The sequence below is a fragment of the Lycorma delicatula genome, chromosome 1, assembly GCF_047948215.1.
Source record: "Lycorma delicatula isolate Av1 chromosome 1, ASM4794821v1, whole genome shotgun sequence".
NCBI classification, from domain to species: Eukaryota; Metazoa; Arthropoda; class Insecta; order Hemiptera; family Fulgoridae; genus Lycorma; species Lycorma delicatula.
In genome coordinates, this window is record NC_134455.1 from 395,741,219 (window position 1) to 395,764,597 (window position 23,379).

Genomic DNA, 23,379 nt, shown 5'->3' on the forward strand with positions numbered 1-23,379 from the left:
AGAATATAAAAAAATGATTTTAACAATGGAAAACCATTGGGACAAGTGCATATCATCTAATGGGCAGTATTTTAAAGGGGACTGATGTTTTCAAAATTTTATGTTAAATAAAAGAGATTTAAATAAATAATTTTTGGGTTTTTTATACCCTCTCGTACACCCATTACAAAACGTTATTATAAACATTAAAATTACAGTAAAGGTAGTAAATATTATCCATCCTTGGTACAACAAAGAAGACTTAGAGACTAACTCTCAGAAGACAATGATAGGCCTTTGTATTAAAGGATAATGGAATACCTTAGGCTGGAAAACAGTAACTTTCAGGTGAAGTATTTTTTAAGTCCCTCTAGATGGGAGACTTACCTGAAACACCTGCTTAGACAAAATCATTAAGAATGTTCAGTGGTCACCAATTACTTGTGAACCTCTGTTAATTGAAAACTAGGGATGGACTCGTTTAATGTGTAAGGGCTATACAAATCTGTAGTGAAAATGCAGATGAGAGAGTGCCTCAGAAATTCTTTGATTTTCTAAAACTAATGAAACTGAGATTTTATAAATTATTATTGCTTGAAATAATTGAATTTTCTGTTAATAAAATCTACTTCCAAAAACTAAAATAAGTTTACTAAAAAAAGATAAAAACACAAATTTTTTTCAACTTCACTTATTTCACTGTATAAGGAACACCTTCTGGTTCTGGTCAGATTATTCATTTTCTTTTTTCTTTTAAGGTGATTGATATCACCCCTGGTGGAAGCACAATAATTTTGAATCTTACTGCCAATCCTATAATGTGTTTACAAAATCATTTTTTGTAAACTGAAGGCACTCACTCACATGTACGAGGTGTGGTTATTAAATAATGAGACTAATGTTGCTATAGAAGAACCTGCGCATGCGCCAGATTCGTACGACCAACAGCTGTGTAGGGTGAAGCCATTTCTTTTGATTGTTACCACTCCAGTTTCTGTAAACATATTAGTCTGGCCATGCCCTACGTTTGGGTAACATCTGCTTTTTTTTGTTTTGACAAAAAAACTTAAGTGCTTTATTAGAACAAAGAATTATCATGAAATTTCATATGAAACTTGGAAAAACCACTACTAAAACTTATCTTTTATTAAAAAAAAGTATATGACAATGAATGTTTATCATATGCGCAGGGTTTTGAGTGGCTTAAGCATTTCCAAGATGGCCGAGAAGACGGTGAAGATGACGTTAACCCGGGTCGCCCTTCCACATCAAAAACTGATAAAAAGTATTGAAAAAACTGGTAATCTAATCGGATCTGACTGTCGGTTAACTATTCGTGCGATTCCTGAAAGTATAAGAATTGACAAAGAATGTGGAAGGTAAATTTTACATAACAATTTTAACTTGCAAAAATATGCAAGAAAATGGTGCCTAAAATTCTCACAATGGAACAAAAAAAAAGCTCGTAAAATGTTTGTTCTGACACTTAAATGGCCCAAACTTCTTGGAAAGAGTGATACCATATGATGAATCTTGGATTTTCTCATATGATCAAGAAACTAAGGGTAAATCCACGCATGGAAGGCCCTAACTTCACCAAGAGCTAAAAAAGTTCGAATGAACATATCAAAATTCAAAGCGATGATGATTGGTTTTTGCAATATTCATGAGATTGTATACCTTCACTGGGTTCCTGAAGGTCTAACTATTAATCAATATTACTACCTTGAAATCCTTGCTCGACTCCGTGAAAACAAAGAAAAAAACGACCCAAATTGTGGAAGAACAAATCATGAATTCTTCATCATGACAACGCACCGGCTCCCACGTCATTGTCTGTCAAGGGTTTCTAACCAAGTATAACAACCCAGTGTTAGACCATCTGCCTTATTCGCCTGACCTCGCACCATGTGACTTTTATCTGTTCCCCAAGGTCAAATCTGCATTAAAAGGAACAAGATTTCAGACAGTTGAAGCTATGAAAGAAAAATCAGCATGCTTCATGAAACAGCTTACTGAAGAACACTTCCAGCACTGTTTTGAACAATGAAAATTCGCATAAGTGTTGTAGGGATAGAAGAGGGGTGTATGTTGAAGGGGATAATAATTAAATATATATAAATTTAAATTAAAATATTTTACAGCACTAGTCTCATTATTTAATAACTACACCTCATATAACCCAAACCGGTTTGAAGGAGATAATGACGTACTCAGTTCTAAATATTATTATTTATAAGTGGTGATAATAATAGTAGTAAAAGAACCTGACGAATAATTTATACGCACATGTTCTTGCATAAATTTTTTTCTTTAAAAATCTACTAATATTATATAAAATAACAAAAATAGTAAATTTACCCCTAACCTTACAAGAATCCTCACAATCATATGTTAAGCTTGCCTCATACACGTCACACATAATCTTACTTTATTCATATAGTTATTTATTCTAACAGCTGCTATGAGTAATCTGTTTCCCAAAGTGAATAATAATAATAATGAACTTTCTTTTAACATAAACAAACTAATTTTCATTAATTTATAACCAATATTAATGATAGGTGGAAAAGACAGGTCAAGTTGTAAAACCAATGTCATTAATCCACTGCAATTTATCCCACGCAACTACATTGGTGAACAAATTAATCTGAACATCGTATTTTTAACAAAAAATATTATTTTTAAAAGGAAAAATGTTTAACAGTTAACTTACTGAAATTAAATGCTTTGTATCCTTCTTTGTTTTTGATTATCTTATTAATTAATCTTCTTCGCCATTGATTCCACTAAGGTAAAACAATAATTTTTTATTTCATCTCGAAACCAAACCTGTATCACTGAACTAATAAGGTCAGTTTTTGTGCTACAATTCATTTTCCCAAGCCTTCTTTTTAGTACGGCCGATAAATTTTCAATGGGATTCAGGTTGTGGGCGTCCCCTGGCCATGAGAGCACTCAAAATATTTGGGTTTTGAAGAACTCTTTTGCTTTCTTTGACATGTGACATAGGTACAAGGGCCCTGTTGGAGAATGAGTTCTGGACTCTTCTGCATAAGGAGGGCTATTTTTCTTTGGCATAAGTTAATGTATCGATCCGATTTCATCATCCCATATCCACAGGGATAAGTGCTCCTCTCTCTTCATGTGTAAAACATCCCCAAAACATATTTTTGGCTGGGTGTTTGGGAGCTTGTTGCGGGTGTACTGGCATAGTAATTTTCTCATTTACGAATATAGGCTACTCTCTCTCCTTGGACAAAGAAATGAGTTTTGTCTGAGTCCATTCTTTATGTTCCTTTGCCCGTTAAAAGTCTTTCTGTCTTCATAACTTGTGTCAGTAACTGCTTCTTTTTAGGTTTCTAAGCAATCCTCCAACTGCCAACAATCTTGTACGAAATGTTATATCAGAAATACTAGCCCCCGCTGGCTCTCAAATCCCTACTAAGGTCAACAGCTCACAATCCTGATTAATTTTGCTTTTTCTTATTAGTAATCGATCCTGCGTAGGCGTGGTTTTCTTTTTTCGATCCACATTTTCTTTTCTATTTGAGAGACAGATTGACCAACACCACTATACTCACCGGCAATCTTCTTTGAGTCATTTGTGTGTGTTGGAACAGAGCAACAATCTTTGACCACTTTCGTGGGATTATATCCATCGTATTAACTAGAAATGAATAACAAACTTATAACAGAGACTCACAAGGTCACCGAAAACTAATTGATAATGAATTATAAAAGCACAAAAACCACTAATTCTGTTTGTATATGAACTAAAAACATAAACAGAATAAAATCTCCCTACAACAGAACAAAAATTCCCTTTGTTCGCTACTGTAAAAGATAAACATCTATAAAAAATACAATTGATTATACTTTACGTGATAGAATACCTTTGTTTTGATATACTGAATTCCCTCTATGCTAAGGAGAGGAGAAAAGATTGGAGGCCTTTGAAATGCGGGTTCGGAGGAGGATGGAAAAGATCAGCTGGACGGAGAGACTTCAAAATGAGGAGGTTCTTCATTGGATGGGAAAAGAGAGGGCGATTATCGAAAAAATAAAAAGAAGAAATGCAGTTGGTTGGGGCATTGGCTGAGACATGACTGCCTGTTGGTGACGGCATTGGAGGGATTTGTGACGGGGAGAAAAGGAAAAGGTCAGAAATGAATGAAACTGGTAAGAAGAAAGTTACTATAAAATGAAACGGATGGCACAGAATGCAGCAGAATGGAGGGCGGCCATGTGAAAACCTGCCTTTAGGCAGAACACTTATTACTACTCTATGCTATATATGTTAAACGAATGCATGCGTAATTGTTCACTTCATACTATCTGTGCACGAGTATAATGAATAAACCTATTATATACTAGCATCTATTATTATTTCTACTGAGCATATTTAATTTCTATTGAATAAACAGAATAATAAAATATGATTTTAATTAAAAATAGGAAGGAAAACAGAATATATGAATATAAAAATATTTCAGCTTGGCGTTAGTAATAACAATTAACTATTCACAGTTTATACTTAGCAAAGCGAGCTAAAAGAAAATATAATGCATAATTAAAGTTCACCGATTCTTTGGTAACAACCTTTTAATTACCAACCATCCAATCGAGTTGGTAACTAACGAAGAAATGAGCTGACTGTCTCTACCACACAAACGTACATCTAATACACGGGATGTGTTCAAAAAGAAAAGAGAATTTTTGAAATTTCACGGGTTGAATTAGTCCGATTCTCAGGATTTTTTTCGGTGTTGTATTGGTAAACGTGTCTGTACATTTTTAACCGTATTGGATGATTAGTCTGTTTGTTAGCTGTCAAAAGGACAACACGTGTTTAAGTACGTTCGACGATTTTTTATTTGAATAAACTACGGATCACAGAATTTGTATTAAATTTTGCTATAATAATGGAATAAAGTGCAGCAATGCTTTAAAAATGTTAAATATTATGCTTTTGGTAAGTCTGTTCTGAGTAAAGCAAGTGGTATAAGCGTTTCCAAGAAGGTGGTGAAGACGTTGACGGACGCCCCAGCACATCAACAACCGATGAAAACGTGGAAAAAGTGAAAGGTGTAATCGTCGAACCACAATCTGAGACGTCTCTGATGATGTTGGAATATCAATCGGTTCATCCCGTGAAATTTTTTCGGATGTTTTGGGTATGAAACGTGTGACAGCAAAATTTGTTCCAAAATTGTTGAATTTCGTATAAAAACAGCGGTAAATGGAACTTGCTCAGGGATCGCTAAATGTAATCAAAAACAATGCAGAACTACTAAAACTTTCATAACAGGTCACGTACCGTGGTCAAGTGAATTTTAAGGGCAACGGGTGCCCGGGTGCTCACCAACCACACTAAATTGAACCATTATCTGTTTCGGTTCCGCCAGGCAGCTGATGAGCTGTGCGTCTGCAGGGAGGTCCAGTTAAATGAACACCTGATGTTTGACTGCCCTGCTCTTGGGGAGGCCAGACACCGAGCCACCCTGGAACTTAGAGGTCAAAGGGAAAATTAGCCACTCACAAGCGGCGAGAGCTGCATTGTTCAACCGGCATCCGTAATTTGCTTACGGGAAAGACTCTTACCGCATTGCCGTGGGAAGCTAACCCTGAGTATGACTGAATTATGCCAATTATTATGGCTCCAAGCGGTATAAAATGGCGGAAAGGTACTTGCTGGTATTCAGCGACCTAGGCGTGGCAGCGAATTGCTGCCTGGACGAAATAAATTTTATTACGGATGTCATATATATTTTTAGTAGTTGACGATCGAAATTCAATAATTTTGATCAAAAACAGCGACGAATGTAAGTTGGTCAGGAGTTGCTAAATGAAGTCAACAAACGACGCAGAACTACTGAAACGTGTCATAACAGGTGATGAAACAAGGGTTTACAGATATGATGTAGAAACTAAGGCTCAATCGTTCCAATGGAAGCATTCTGGATCAAGGCCGATAAAAGCTCGACAAGTACGATCGAATGTGAAGGTTATGCTCACCGTGTTCTTCGATATTAACGGCATAGTTCATCATAAATTCTTGCCAAAAGGTCAAACGATCAATAAGGAATGTTACCTACAAGTTCAACGCCGTTTTCGTGAAGCAATCCGACAAAACGCCCGGATTTGTGGCGAAACAATTCATGGCTTTTGCACCACGATAATGCGACTTGCTCATACTTCACTGCTTATTCATCAATTTTTAGCCCAAAACAACACTGTAATGGTACCCGAGCCGCCAGACATGGCCCCGTGTGACTTTTTTCTATTAACAAAAATAGAGAACCTTAAAGGACCATCGTTTTACAAGCACAGAGATTAAAAACGAATAGCTGAAAGAGCTAAACACTATTCCAAATGTCGAGTTCCGGAAGCGTTTCGGGAATTGGAAAAAGCGCTGGCATAAGTGTATAGTATCTAATGGGTACTATTAATGGGTACCATTAATGTAGACGAATAAATAAAATTCTTATCCAAAAAAAACAAAAATTCTCGTTACTTTTTGAACACACTTTGTATGTCAATGTTCTGTACACTTTTTATACAATCTGATAATGTTATTACTTACAAGCGGCGATAATGTAGTATCTTATAGCATATGTTCTTACATAAATTTTATTCGGTTAAAAATTTACAGTACATAAAAATAAAAAAAATAATAAATTTACTTACTTTCAAATCTAGAATGTTAAATGATGTTTTAAGAATATTTTCAGCTTTTCCTTCGTTAATTTCATATAGCAAATTCATAACTTTGACGCATTCTTCTTGCCGCTGTTTCAACTGTAAAATTAAATGATTATTATAAGCACAATTTTCAATGATTATATTCAATAAAATCATTAACAACAAAGACATGAATTTCTAACTACACAGCCCTATACCAGTTACACTCACAAGAACGTATTTACATTATACCGATGAGCAATTAAAAATCTAAAATTCTGTTGTATAAACTTGATAATAAATAACACTGGTGGACAAAAATATTTTTTTTTTAACGTTTCTCTAAGTGTATACCATTTCTTAAATTGATTTTTTGCGTACATTTTTTTTTGTCTTCAGTCATTTGACTGGTTTGAAGCAGCTCTGCAAGATTCCCTATCTAGTGCTAGTCGTTTCATTTCGGTATACCCTCTACATCCTACATCCCTAACAATTTGTTTTACATATTCCAAACGTGGCCTTCCTACACAATTTTTCCCTTCTACCTGTCCTTTATATCCTCTACATCCTACATCCCCAACAATTTGTTTTACATATTCCAAACTTGGCCTGCCTACACAATTTTTTCCTTCTACCTGTCCTTCCAATATTAAAGCGATTATTCCAGGATGCCTTAGTATGTGGCGTATAAGTCTGTCCCTTCTTTTAATTATATTTTTCCAAATGCCTCTTTCTTCATCAATTTGCCGCAACACCTCTTCATTTGTCACTTTATCCACCCGTCTGATTCTTAACATTCTCCTATAGCACCGCATTTCAAAAGCTTCTAATCTTTTCTTCTCAGATACTCCGATCGTCCAAGTTTCACTTCCATATAAAGCGATACTCCAAACATACACTTTCAAAAATCTTTTCCTAACATTTAAATTAATTTTTGATGTAAACAACTTATATTTCTTACTGAAGGCTCGTTTAGCTTGTGCTATTCGGCATTTTATATCGCTCCTGCTTCGTCCATCTTTAGTAATTCTACTTCCCAAATAACAAAATTCTTCTACATCCATAATCTTTTCTCCTCCTATTTCCACATTCAGTGGTCCATCTTTGTTATTTCTACTACATTTCATTACTTTTGTTTTGTTCTTGTTTATTTTCACGCGATAGTTCTTGCGTAGGACTTCATCTATGCCGTTCATTGTTTCTTCTAAATCCTTTTTACTCTCGGCTAGAATTACTATATCATCAGCAAAGCGTATCATCTTTATCTTTTCACCTTGTACTGTTACTCCGAATCTAAATTGTTCTTTAAATTGCGTACATTACAAATCTGTAAATACAATTTTTTTATCACCCTTAGTTTTAAATAAATTACGCTTCTAAAACAATTAAGGGAAATTATAGTTAAAATCTGTAAAAATTATAATTTTGAATGACCTGTGTTAGAATGACTTCGCAGATGCTTATACTTTACAAATAGCCTCAGGCACATCCCAAATTAATGTCCAACATCGGTTAGCGTTAGTATTCCATTTCCCTTTATAGTGGCTTTCAATCACCGAAATGTCTTGGTGGAAACGTTCACCGTGTTTGTCTCCGAGGTTGTCCGGGAAAAATCCAGATGTGAGTGGAGGAAATGTATTTTCAAAGACATATTACATCTCCTATAGCTCTGTATGAAGTAAGAAGTTGATTGAAAATATCGTGGTAATTGTCGGATTTTTGTTTGCCAAGAAAACCTTTGCAAACGTCTTTAAATGAAGCCCAAGCTGCACTTCCTACATAATTTAACATCGAGTTAAATACATCATCTTTGACCGACTCTCTTATTTGAGGACCAACAAATATTCCTTCTTTAATTTTTCCTTCGCTTACATTCGGAAATTTCTGCCTGATGTACAAAAATCCGGGACTATCCTTCTTCATTGGTTTTACAAAATTTTTCAGTAGTCCTAGCTTGATATGGAGAGGGTAAAAAATATTTTTTTGGGTTCAGGTAAGGGCTCATGAATAATATTTTTCTCATTTGGAATTAAGTTTTGTTTCTTCCACACTTTGATAACATAATTTTTATCCTTAGCTCGGCTGTCCCATTCGCAAAGAAAGCACATGTACTTAGTATAGCCGAACAAAATAGCTATAACTTTCAAATCGCCAGATTTGTTCCACCTATGTTTTTTATAATTTATTTTTTTCAAGAACGTCTTCGATCACACCGTATATCTCTTTCAAATTAATACCATAAGTGATCGGTATCGAAGGATATTTGTTACCGTTGTGTAGTAGAACCGCTTTTAAACTGTACTTGGACGAATCTACGAAAAGGCGTCGGTCCTATACGTATGTAACTTGGATGTGTAAAAATAAATATTTTTTTCTTTTTAGACTTAATAAACAAACAAACTTGAACAAACAATAATATTCAGATATAAATATTATTAAGAGTATTTTTTTTGGATGTAAAAAGTTTATTGTTCATTAAGACTAAAAGGTAAAAAATACAAAAAAAAAATTACAAAAATATATATTTTTATAATATTTTATTACCTAGAAAAAAATTCAAATAAAAACCAGAAGGTATATAAAAAAACCATTTAAGATAAAAAATGATTAGATTAGCTTCAATTAATGAGAGATTTGAAAATATCTTTTGATACAAAATGAGCAACATAAAATCGAACCCATAATGAAACCGTTAACCAATACTATTTATGAAAGACTCTCACACAACTAGCGCCACTAGTGGATGTATATGTTACTACTGATTGTTGTTGCTGTTTGTCAGGTGGTTACTAGTACAGGCAATTTGTCATCAGAATAGGCTTTTCTTTCATTTTCCTGTTTAGTCTCCGGTAACTACCGTTTAGATAATTCTTCAGAGGATAAATGAGGATGATATGTATGAGTGCAAATGAAGTGTAGTCTTGTACATTCTCAGTTCGACTGTTCTTGACATGTGTGGTTAATTGAAACCCAACCACCAAAGAACACCGGTATCCACGATCTAGTTTTCAAATCCACGTAAAAATTTACTAGGATTTACTAGGCTTTACTAGGACTTGAACGCTGTAACTCTCGACTTCCAAGTCAGCTGATTTGGGAAGACGCGTTAACCACTAGACCAACCCGGTGGGTTTGAGAATAGGCCTACATTTTCATAACATTTCTTGTTATGGTAAAATATTTAATAATTTATAAATTATAAACAGTAGAATTAGAAAATATTTAAAACTAATCCGAAATTACCATCCATTAATATATAATAATAACAATGATAAACAAAAAAAAAATTTAATGTTTCTCTGGACATATTCCAAACGTTTCCTGCCTGCACAATTTTTCCCTTCTACCTGTCCCTCCAATATTAATGCGATTATTCCATGATGCCTTAATATGTGGCCTCTCTTACTTAACTATATTTTTCCAGATGCTTTTTTCTTCATCGAGTTGTGATAACATCTCTTCATTTGTCACTTTATCCGCCTGTCTGATTTTTAACATTCTCCTATATCACCTAGTTTCAAAAGCTTCTAATCTTTTCTTCTAAAATAAATTATAGAAATTATAAAATAAATTTATAGAAATTTTTGAAAGTTGTATGTACTCGCACGTCGCACGTACCATGTATTTTCATTAATATCTCCAGACTATCCTACCCTAGTAAACGGCATTTGTATGTGTGTCTGTGTATGAGTCCCCCTTAGCTTAGCACCGGAATTTACCGATCACTAATGGAAAATCCCGATTCGTTAGTACATGTCTCGTGGTAGTCAGGTGTATACTTGTTATATCATTATATACCAGAAATAAAAAATAAAAATAAAAAATACAAAAATATATTTGATTACATATAAAAATTATTTTTTAAAAAAGCTTTTATTTAACTAATATTAACATTAATAAAAAAAGGAAACAAATTAGAAAACCCCTCTAAAAAGTATAAAATAAGAATTAAATCAAATTGAGAATTTTAAACAAAAAAAAAAATATATTAACAAATATAAAAATGCACTGTAAAGTAAAAAAATAAATTATATAAATATCTAATAAATAAATAAATGTAATAATTATTAAATTTTAAAATTAAAAGTAATGAAAATATTTAGTTAAATAAAAGCGTGGCGCAGTTTTTATAACAATGTATGCGAATAAGTATTTATAAACATCTGTTCTATATTAAATATATATTTTTTGTTTAATGAGGTTGTTTAGTAGATGTATATACTTTATTTATCTGTAATAAAATAACTCGAGTTTTAATTCTTTGATGGTTCAAATTTGCACCGAGATGACCTTTAAGGGTTAATAAGATTAAAAATAAAAATTAAATTTAGAAATCTTGCACAAAGTTATTACATTTTGACGGTAATCTGAAAAATTATTAATTATTATCATTATTATAATTGTAATCGTAATTATGAATTCAATAAATAAAAATTCATAATCGATTAAAATGAAACTTTTTGCAGAAAGGGTGCGTTCAATTTGGCTTAATTACAAGCAGAATTTGAAGATGAACTTAAACTATGTGAGAACACGTACAAAGAAAGCTAGCGGATGCATTTTCCCAGATTGTTACTCGTAGCTAGTCAATCTCAACTGGAGAGGTTCCAGCAGATCTTTCCGCCTCCTCGCGTCGTTATTGGAAATGAAAATGAAGATTAATTGTTGTAAAAAAAAATGTTATGTTGTTTTAAACAAATTATAAAAACTTCGCCACGCTTTTATTTAGCTAAATATTTTCATTACTTTTAATTTTAAAATTTAATAATTATTACATTTATTTATTTATTAGATATTTATATAATTAATTTTTAACTTTTCAGTGCATTTTTATATTTTTTAATATATTATATTTTTTTGTTTAAAATTCTCAATTTGATTTAATTCTTATTTTTACTTTTTAGAGGGTTTTTCTAATTTGTTTCCTTTTTTTATTATTAATGTTAATATTAATTAAATAAAAGCATTTTAAAAAATAATTTTTTATATGTAATCAAATATATTTTTGTAATTTTTTTTTGTATTTTTTATTTTTATTTTTTATTTCTGGTATATAATGATATAACAAGTATACACCTGACTACCACGAGATATGTACTAACGAATCGGGATTTTCCGTTAGTGATCGGTAAATTCCGGTGCTAAGCTAAGGGGGACGCATACACAGACACACATACAAATGCCGTTTACTAGGGTAGGATAGTCTGGAGATATTAATGAAAATACAGGGTACGTGCGAGTACATACAACTTTCAAAAATTTCTATAAATTTATTTTTGTTGAATTTTAAACTAGCAGGGTCTTGAAATCTTGACAATTAGAAAAACCGTGTTACCGAAAATTTTTACCGGTCGCTGTACCTTCCATTTAAAACTATACTGCTGCAGCAGAAATTGAGCAATAGCCAAGGAAAATTAAAAATTAATTATAATAGGATCAACTTAAAAAAACATCAAAAGCACAACTAAAAATGGTAATTCAGAATAGAACAATAATTATAAAATTTGAATACTTCTAATTTCATTACATCATAACTATTAATGTTACGCGGTTAAACTTCCTTTTTGTTAAAAAAGTATCTATATAAAATTGCCTGTAAAATACCTGTAGAATTACTGCGCAGTGCAGGTGAGGAAGCGATTGATAGATTATACAAACTGGTGTGTAATATTTATGAAAAAGGGGAATTTCCGTCAGACTTCAAAAAAAGTGTTATAGTTATGATACCAAAGAAAGCAGGGGCAGATAAATGTGAAGAATACAGAACAATTAGTTTAACTAGTCATGCATCAAAAATCTTAACTAGAATTCTATACAGAAGAATTGAGAGGAGAATGGAAGAAGTGTTAGGAGAAGACCGATTTGGTTTCAGGAAAAGTATAGGGACAAGGGAAACAATTTTAGGCCTCAGATTAATAGTAGAAGGAAGATTAAAGAAAAACAAACTAACATACTTGGCGTTTATAGACCTAGAAAAGGCTTTCGATAACGTAGATTGGAATAAAATGTTCAGCGTTTTAAAAAAATTAGGGTTCAAATACAGAGATAGAAGAACAATTGCTAACATGTACAGGAACCAAACAGCAACAATAACAATTGAAGAACATAAGAAAGAAGCCCTAATAAGAAAGGGAGTCCGACAAGGATGTTCCCTATCTCCGTTACTTTTTAATCTTTACATGGAACTAGCAGTTAATGATGTGAAAGAACAATTTAGCTTCGGAGTAACAGTACAAGGTGAAAAGATAAAGATGCTACGATTTGCTGATGATATAGTAATTCTAGCCGAGAGTAAAAAGGATTTAGAAGAAACAATGAACGGCACAGATGAAGTCCTACGCAAGAACTATCGCGTGAAAATAAACAAGAACAAAACAAAAGTAATGAAATGTAGTAGAAATAACAAAGATGGACCACTGAATGTGAAAATAGGAGGAGAAAAGATTATGGAGGTAGAAGAATTTTGTTATTTGGGAAGTAAAATTACTAAAGATGGACGAAGCAGGAGCGATATGAAATAAATGGTTAATAGCACAAGCTAAACGAGCCTCCAGTAAGAAATATAATTTGTTTACATCAAAAATTAATTTAAATGTCAGGAAAAGATTTTTGAAAGTGTATGTTTGGAGTGTCGCTTTATATGGAAGTGAAACTTGGACGATCGGAGTATCTGAGAAGAAAAGATGAGAAGCTTTTGAAATACGGTGCTATAGGAGAATGTTAAAAATCAGACGGGTGGATAAAGTGACAAATGAAGAGGTATTGCGGCAAATAGATGAAGAAAGAAGCGTTTGGAAAAATATAGTTAAAAGAAGAGACAGACTTATAGGCCACATACTAAGGAATCCTGGAATAGTCGCTTTAATATTGGAAGGACAGGTAAAAGGAAAAAATTGTGTAGGCAGGTCACGTTTGGAATATGTAAAACAAATTGTTAGGGATGTAACATGTATAGGGTATACTGAAATGAAACGACTAGCACTAGATAGGGAATCTAGGAGAGCTGCATCAAACCAGTCAAATGACTGAAGACAAAAAAAATAAAAAATAAAAAAATAAAATTGCACAATATTTAGGCATCTCCTTATTTATAACATATTTGCATTTTACTAGTTCTATTTATCATTTACTTATGTTTAAACTTGTGTAAATTTCAATATTTTCTTGGAATTTTATTAATTTTTAGAGTCACGTTTTATTTTATTTATTTTTTCTTCATAGCATTCAATCAGTGGCAGCTCATGTATAGGCACAGTAGAACTGCAGCACCTTCTATTTCCATTTTATATTATCGATAACATTTAATATAACGGGTCCTTTTTTCTTTAAATCATTCTTTATATTTGTACAATGAATAATCCTTAGGCTTAATGTCATTAGCCATCCTCCATTTTATGAAAAAGATACAAAAATCTTTGTATGGAACTGTGCGCTTCACAGTTCCAGCGGCATGATGTTTGCCTGTTGTGCGCATGCGTACGTAGGAAGCTGCACGCGAGACTACGAGGGACAACACTATCGCTCCCGCAATGCCGACTCTGGCGTGCTGGTGGAAGGTAGTTTTTTTACTCCGCGTGTGTGGAACGTTCCTTGTTCGTTCCCTTTTCTAGTTTAGTCGGTGGAAGGAATATGAAAGCGGTTTAGTTGTTTTTTCAATAGCGATCACAAGTTGGCGGGAAGAAAGGGCTCTTTGATCGCCAAATCTGTCCAAAAATACAATGGAAGAGTGAAAGAGAAGGTAATTAGTAAAAATTAATTTTAGTGTACATAGAAATTTAAATTAAGCACCGCTGGATTACAGTGTTTTTAAGCGGATATTTTATTAATTTATTATCTAATAATACTAACAAATATTATTTTTATCGGCATTTTATTATTTATTCTGTTAAACCGAATACGGGTTTTAAGTAAAATGCGCTTAAAAATCGTGTACCGTATTTTTGAATGCGATAAGGTGTAGAATTAGATTATTATCCTGCTTCCAGCTATTTTATTTGATTCATTTTTTTTTCAGTTCTTTTATTTTATTGAAAACTTTAACCACGGCCTTGAAAAGGCCCAGAAAAAAAATGTTCTGGAACAGCACCCCACTAATTTTAGGTACGAGAGGTCCACTGATCAAGATTATGATGTATTAAAAGTATAACTGTTAAATAAATAATTAATAAATTGTCCGGAACAGAGCCCAGCAGAGATGCGTCCTGGAAAGCAGCCATAACAGAAGTGGATGAAGAACTTCTACACAACCTCTCCTTTAAAACTTACAAGTTAAATAAAATAAACCACCAATTGCGACTCCTCCGGAGTAGGAATCGCATTGCTCCCTCCTGATAGTTAGTGCCCCGTTGTGGCGTATTTCTGCTAGCCTATGAAGCGTTAGCACCGAAAGGACTTCAGTGGACGGTCTGAAGGGGAATTACGTCGGGAGGACAGGTTTCATAAGCCTAGCCTTCCGCGGTCGGCCCATAAAATGGGTTGAAATGAGGATGGGCTGAAGTGGATGAAAGTAATGACCTGGCCATTTACACACATTTTCATTCAATGAATTACCTGGTGTGAAGCACTGTCCAGGATAACGCTGGTTTAATAACGGATTGGAATGCAATTAAATCCGTCCTTAAAATACTAAATATTAAATAAAACAAAACTTGAAAAATTAGACCCGTCACTTAAAATAAACATTTTAAAAACACGCCCGATTAGAATGATCCAGCAGCAAGGGACTCTGTCCAGGTTCTGCGATGGAGTAGGGAGAAATAAACTCCCGCCAACTTTGCATTCCATTCTAATTAATAAATCCATATTTTTAGTAAAAATTGGGTTCCAATTTGACCCCCTTGCTCCACAGCTAATTTTGAATAACAGCAACAACATGAAAAACAGATCAAGTATTAAAAATATTTTTATATATCTTAAGCATAAACTTTACAATTTGTTTATAATTACTGTACATATTTCACCATTTGAAACTATAAACAATTTTTTGTTCACCAAATCGTATTAACTAAAAAAATTATAAACATAATTTTTTTTTATTTTCATTTTGTTGATAAAATAATTTAAAGCAAATCAGAAACGTGATTTAAAACAAGAATTTTATATAATAATACATTGCGCTGTTAAAAATAATGAGAGATGATAAATTCATCTCATGATTAGTAAAATTATGCAAAAATGTTATTTTTACACTCAAGAAAAATGGTGCTGAAAATATTTTATTACCTAGAAAAAAATTCAAATAAAAACCAGAAGGTATATAAAAAAAAACATTTAAGATAAAAAATAATTAGATTAGCTTCAATTAATGAGAGATTTGAAAACAACTTTTGATACAAAAAGAGCAACATAAAATCGAACCCATAATGAAACCGCTAACCAATACTATTTATGAAAGAATCTCACACAACTAGCGCGACTAGTGGATGTATATGTTACTACTGATTGTTGTTGCTGTTTGTCAGGTGGTTACTAGTACAGGCAATTTATCATCAGAATAGGCTGTATTTGAAAATCCTTACCTACCGATTGATCTTTTGTCCATGCGTTAGGGGTGATGAGGGAAGCTTAACTCCAGATTTTTAACATCCCTCCTCCCATAGATTTTTGAAAAACTCAAAAAGTTTTTGAAATGCGTTTTTCTCTGAATCTATGCATTTTAGAGAAAAGTTTTTCAAACAAAAAATGTAGAGGACATTCTCCTCTACAATTATTGTCTTTGAAGTTATGTCGTATAATTTGAAATTGAAATACTAGGTGGCACTGAATTTGTAAAAAAAACGTGTGTTTTCGGTTTTTTCACCGGAAAAAATTGTTTTTCGTCTGTATTGCATTTGGAAAAGTTGTTAATCTCAAAAAAACAGACAACTTTTATTATAAAAATTTCTTGTACGACTTAGCATTCAGGAGTAATAGAGGTACAATGGCAACGCAGAGGCCCTATTGTTACTGTAGCCGGGGAGAACGGCATTGTTCAACGACTACACCGGTTTCGAACACGTGCCCAATTCACAACATTTTCACACTTACACAAGCTACAGCTTCAAAACGGTAAGTCGTACAAGAAAATTGTTTAAATAAAAGTCGTCTGTTTTTTCAGATTAACAACTTTTCCAAATGCAATACAGACGAAAAACAATTTTTTCCGGTGAAAACTCCGAAAAAACACGTTTTTTACAACTTCAGCGCCACCTAGTATTTCAATTTAAAATTATACGACATAACTTCAAAGACAATAATTGTAGAGGAGAATGTCTTATACATTTTTTGTTTGAAAAACTTTTCTCTAAAATGCATAGAATCAGAGAAAACCGCAGAGGATGCCTTAATATGTGCCTATAAGTCTGTCTCTTCTTTTAAGTATACTTTTCCAAATGCTTTTTTCTTCATCGATTTGCCGCAGCACCTCTTCATTTATCACTTTATCCACCCATCTGATTATTAACATATTCCTATAGCATCACATTTCAAAAGCTTCTAATCATTTCTTCTCAGGTACTTCGATCGTCCAAGTTTCACTTCCATATAAAGCTGCGCTCCAAACATATACTTTCAAAAATGTTTTCCTGACGTTTAAATTAATATTTGATGTAATCAAATTATATTTCTGACTGAAAACTCGTTTCATCTGTGCTATTCTGAATTTTATATCGCTCCTGCTTCGTCCATCTTTAGTAATTCTACTTTCCAAATAACAGAATTCTTCTACCTCCATAATCTTTTCTCTTCCTAGTTTTATATTCAGTGGTCCATCTACATTCGATCACTAACGATCACTAACGGAAAATCCGATCACTAACGGAAAATCCCGATTCGTTAGTATAGATTTCTAATTTAACCTTCGTTATATCAATTATGATCATTAAAAAAAAAAATATTTTTACACAAGAGATAATATATTTTGGAGGTCTTAATAATCCTATTCCTAGACGACGCCCGCCAGGGTAACCCGCTCGGGGGGCGTAGCTGCGGAGGCGTGCCGTAGCCACGCCCTGCAGCTAGTTATTTTTCTAAAATATTTGTTTTTCTTCTCTTTTATAATATTACAAATTTTGTTTCATTTAATATGTATTTATAATCTGCTACATTATGAAATGTTTTGTATTTAATAAACTTTGAAACAACTGTATTTATTTTCTGCGGGCTTTATCACAGCAAATTTATTCAGAATCAAATTCTCTACAAATTTTGTTTGAAACTTTTATTTGTTTATTACTCACTTAACAAACTTATTTTACTGTGTTTTACAACCTCCATCTTTTGTCTTTCACCCCAGATTTCTCGAAAATAACTAAAAATAAAGTTCTTGGACATATTTTTTATATTTTTTCAATTTCCAGGTTGTATTTAACAAAAAAAAAAAAAAAAAAACAGTAAATTTATCCTTCAATTCTTTTCCAAGAAATATAATCTGGCTTAATTTCATTAAAAATGCAAAAATCATCTTTCCCCAACTGAAACTCGCTAAAGAAGTGTTCCCGAACCTAAATTTATATGAACTTTCTTCCTCATTTTCACCAGTAGAACATATGTCCTGAAAGTTTATTACAGTCTTTGTTAACTACATTAGGAACACTTAAAATTCTGGAAAAAACTAATTTAAATAGATCTTTATTTAATTTACAAAGTATCATGTTTTGTTTATTACTAAACCATACCTGTTTATTCCTAATGGCATAATGATGTTGGCCGACTTTCAAATTATGGTGTGGAATCCACGTACGAATATCGTTATCCCTATCTTCAGGTGATTTATAGTAATACGTAACGCACGCAGAGTTATCTCTGTAATAAAAGTAAAGAACAGAATTTAACTAAAAAATATGAAAAAGTAATTTAACATGTTGTATAAATGACACTACCACGAAGTTCGTTAGAACTTCGCCGGTAAGAGTCCGTAGAACTGAACAGCACGGCGAATTCAACGAACTATTTTTACAGTTCTAAACATGACCTAACCTAATAGGGAAATGAAAATGGGGAAAAATTAAAAAAATAAGCATTAAAACATTATATTTCAGTTCAATTAGATTCGTAGTAAAGAATACTTTCAAAAAATACCTCGAATTTTGTTAGGTAATGTTTTTTTCTTCCATTTTATGAACGACGGGACTCGAATATCTCACTTTTTCCTCAAACGGTAAGTTTACGAATCGCGCCGCTAGGTAGCAGTACTTGATAATACTAGGTAACGTACAAAAACTTCATAATGTACTTGAACGGAACGCAAAAGTGGAAAGAACTTACGTTTTCAGTAATATATTCTACCGGTTAACATATTCTGTCGTAAATCACTGCTGTTTATACGAATCGAGAATTCTTCCAGCTGTGTGACCATACCCAATACTTTTCCGAAACTGTTAAATTTTGTTTTCTGTACTCTCTCCTTGTTTGAAATTTGAGCCAAGTTTGGAATCAAGAATGTGACGGCGTATAATTAGATAAACAGTTACAATACTGTATTATAACAACAATAATAATAATCTCTAGTCGATTTATAATTTGCAATCGTAGGAATGTACAATCTTTTTTTTTAATTTCCTTTCCGTCTTATGGAACAAGATTAATACGTAAAATTAAAGGTAAAATCTATGTTTCCTTTCCGTTTCTGTATTGCATAGGTTTCCGTATTGAAGAGATTAAATTCTATAAGGACTTGAGAAACCGTACGTTTTGAGGCGGTTTCCGTTTTTTTAGAGGTTCCGTTTTGTAGAAGTTTCACTGTACTTATAATTTTATTATGGTACTTATGGCGCTATCTACCAACTATCTGACTAACTATAACGACAAACTGACTAACTACAGATCGCTTTTTAATCACCTTGGTGCAAAAGTACTTCAATGTGATTGCGTATTATAGATCTATATAAAAAACAACGAACAAGTATAGTTTTTAAATATTTTGCAATCCATTTTTGTTTAATTTCCGACCTCTTTTAATTTAAACTAAAAAAAAAAAAAAATACTAACCTATGTTCAACAGAGGCGATTAAAAAACCCCTTGAAGCCAATTCTATTAAAGTTGTTGAACATAAAAATCGACAGGCTCCAAAACCATGTGAAAATACAATGACTGGCATTTTGCCACTCCCTTTTTTTGGTTCTCCTTCCCACACGGCTGGTACATATACATCACCTAAAAAAAAAATATAAAAAAATAATAATATTAAAAATAAATAAAAAATATTTTCTATTTATAATAAACTAGATTTAACCGCGGCTTCGCTCGCAGTAAACCTTTAAACGAAATACGCGAGCAACTATGCCATGTCGATCAGTGGCTTTTTGCCCGGGCATTAGCTCTTTAGTTACATCCTGTCACGAAGGATTACAGGTAAACGTTACAAAGAGATCAGGCCTGCCGTAAGTTCGTACATAAGCGAAAGCGTCTTGAGTGTATTCATGCAGATAACGGGGACTGTTCACAAAAGTAGAAGGCAGAATAACCATCTTGCCGTTAGGTCTAATATTACCATCTACGCTAATCGCATCTTGTAGATGAATGTAATTTTCAAAATATAATCTTCATTTTCTTCATCAACCGTAAAATACACCTGAAAAAATTTATGCTGTTCATTATCTGCCGGAAAAAAGTGATCCAATTTGATAATATATCTGTCTTCGTACAGTAAAAGTTGATGAAAATCCGGGCATTCTTATCACTTTATCTACTCCAAAGGATGTCATTTGGAAGCAAGAGTTATACTTTCTGATTTTACGTAAAAATTGCTTCGACTCATCTGTAACACTTAAATATATAGTTTTCAAAGGCTCCTCCGGTTCACCAAGTAAAGGATGCGAAACTTTCCGCATGGAAATGTTCCAGCAGTTTCATCTTTCCAAAGCATCACAATGCTGACATTTTCTATTCGTTGAGCCAATACCGATTAAAGAACGCTTATGGTATTCAAGTGAAGCATGATACTGAAATCCAGAATTATTAAATACAGACCAATTATTACGGATGAAATTTCGACGGCGCGCGATTTGCATTTCTGTATGAACGATTCTTCTCGCCTGCGACTGTTCTGGAGTTTCTCTCGCTCTTATAGCTGCCTGCTGTTCAGCTTGTCTTTCTAAACGAATTTGTGTTTGAATCGGCGTTTCAGCTGCTCTTAAGGTAGCTTGGCGTTCAGCTTGCTCATCTAACCTTTCTTGTCTCTGAGAAGTTGTTTCACCAGCCCTCAAAGCACATTGTCGCCGTCTTAGTTCTGCGTGAGCGGAAGATTCTTGAGTTGGAGCAACTTTTGCCGCCCGGGCCCCTGATAGATCCCTGGACGGGTTAGATTTGCGTTTCCGAGGCATTTTAGAAAAAAAAGACTAAAAACTGAAAATAGCGTTACAAGTAAAACAATAAAGAGGCACCTAACCTCAAAAACTGGAAAAGTTTTAGTATTGCTTAGAAGTGACAGAGGAATAACAATAAATATAAAAGGATTCGAAACAGTAGAAGCACTATACTCAATTGAATAGTGACTTGACCGTCGGTATTACAGTGTTGGATCGGCACTTTATTTCATTTACTTACTGGAACGCCAGATGGCGTTGAATTTGGTCAAATTTTTTGTCGGACGATCATACCTACCGATATAAATTTTTTACCCTCCCGAAATTACATTGTTTTTTTTTTTTTTACTAAAAAGCGTCCTATGTCCTTCGCAATACCTTTGAGAATATGTGTACGAAGTTTCATGATGATCGGTTGAGTAGCTTCTGCGTGAAAGCGTAACAAACAAACAAACTCACATTCACATTTATAATATTAGTAAGGATAAATAAAAATATTTTTAATAATAAATATTAAAAATAATATATTTATAATATTGACAAAAATATTATTAATTAATAAATAATGATTTAAGTTTTTTACAAAACTACTGAAAAACATGAGTCGAAGAATAACGGAGAAATTTCTGGTAAGTTCATCAAAACATGGTAAGTTCATGAAAGAACTTTGCCGGTAAGAGCCCGCAGAAGTAGACGACATGGCGAAGTCAATGAACTACGTTTACACTTCTAAACATGACCTCATATAAAAGTGAAATTAAAATAGAAAAAAAAATTAAAAAATAAGCATGAAAACATTATATTTCAGTTCAATTAGATAGTAATAAAAAATACTTTAAAAAAATTCCTCGAATTTTATTACACAATATTTTTCTCTTCCATCTTATGAACCGCGGGACTCAAATGTGTCACTTTTTCCTCAAAAAGATGGGTTTACGAATCGCGCCGCTAGGTAGCACTACTTGATAGTACTAAGTAGCGTACAAAAACTTTATAATGTACATGAAATAATACAATTTAAAAGAAAATATACTACAATTTGTTTTAATAGTAAATGTTCTTATGAAAATGATGAAAGTACTGAAGATGAAACAATTTTTTAATTCCCATCACTTCATTAACAAAAAAATAAAAGTATTAGTTTACAACAAATTATAGCTGCTAATAAAATACAAACAGTGGGAAATTTTTGCAAATGTGGCGACAAAGATTTGTTACATAAAACAGAAATAAATTCGATCGGGAAAATCTTTATTCTACAATTAGAACTATTTAAACTAATCGATGGAGAAATAAAAAAAGTTCATTTAATAATAATTCAAAAAGTGTGTCCATGAATAGGATAAAAATCGAGGGTTACACTTACGAAGTAATAAGTGCAATATTACATCACAAATCATAGATTCGGAAAGGTCATTCATTATACTAGTTTTATTAAAAAAGGAAAAGTACGGTATGAAGTCAATGATATGACTTCTTTTTTTTGTCTTCAGTTATTTGACTGGTTTGATGCAGCTCTCCAAGATTCCCTATCTAGTGCTAGTCGTTTCATTTCGGTATACCACCTCCATCCTACATCCCTAACAATTTGTTTTACATATTCCAAACATTGCCTGCCTGCATAATCTTTTTCTTCTATCTGTCCCTCTAGTATTAAAGCGACTATTCTAGGATGCCTTAATATGTGGCCTCTCTTCTTTTAACTATATTTTTCCAAACGCTTCTTTCTTCATCTATTTGCCGCAATACCTCTTCATTTGTCACTTTATCCACCCGTGTGACTTTTAACATTCTCCTATAGCACCGCATTTCAAAAGCTTCTAATCTTTTCTTCTCATATACTCCGATCGTTCAAGTCTCACTTCCATATAAAGCGAGACTCCAAATATATACTTTCAAAAATCTTTTCCTGACATTTAAATTAATTTTTGGTGTAAACAAATTACATTTCTGACTGAAGGCTCGTTTCGCCTGTGGTATTCGGCATTTTATATCGCTCCTGTTTCGTCCATCTTTAGTAATTCTACTTCCCAAATAACAGAATTCTTCTACCTCCATAATCTTTTCTCCTCATATTTTCACATTCAGTGGTCCATCTTTGTTATTTCTACTACATTTCATTACTTTTGTTTTGTTCTTGTTTATTTTCATGCGATAGTTCTTGCGTAGGACTTCATCTATGCCGTTCATTGTTTCTTCTAAATCCTTTTTACTCTCGTCTAGAATTACTATATCATCAGCAAATCGTAGCATCTTTATCTTTTCACCTTGTACTGTTACTCCGAATCTAAATTGTTCTTTAACATCATTAACTGCTAGTTCTATGTAAAGATAGAGATAGGGAACATTCCTTGTCGGACTCCCTTTCTTATTACGGCTTCTTTCTTATGTTCTTCAATTATTACTGTTGCTGTTTGGTTCCTGTAAATGTTA

General features: G+C 33.0%; 1 protein-coding gene across 1 annotated transcript in view; it reads right to left on the reverse strand.

Annotated features, from left to right (window-relative positions):
* LOC142317376 (platelet-activating factor acetylhydrolase-like) overlaps window positions 1-23,379 on the reverse strand; it is a 144,175-nt gene that overhangs the window by 23,947 nt on the left and 96,849 nt on the right. Inside the window, exons 4-6 of the mRNA XM_075353877.1 lie at window positions 19,630-19,795; window positions 18,318-18,444; window positions 6,670-6,780 (exon numbers count right to left, since the gene is read on the reverse strand). Coding sequence (XP_075209992.1) covers window positions 6,670-6,780; window positions 18,318-18,444; window positions 19,630-19,795 — 404 coding nt within the window. The remainder of the gene's footprint in view (window positions 1-6,669; window positions 6,781-18,317; window positions 18,445-19,629; window positions 19,796-23,379) is intronic.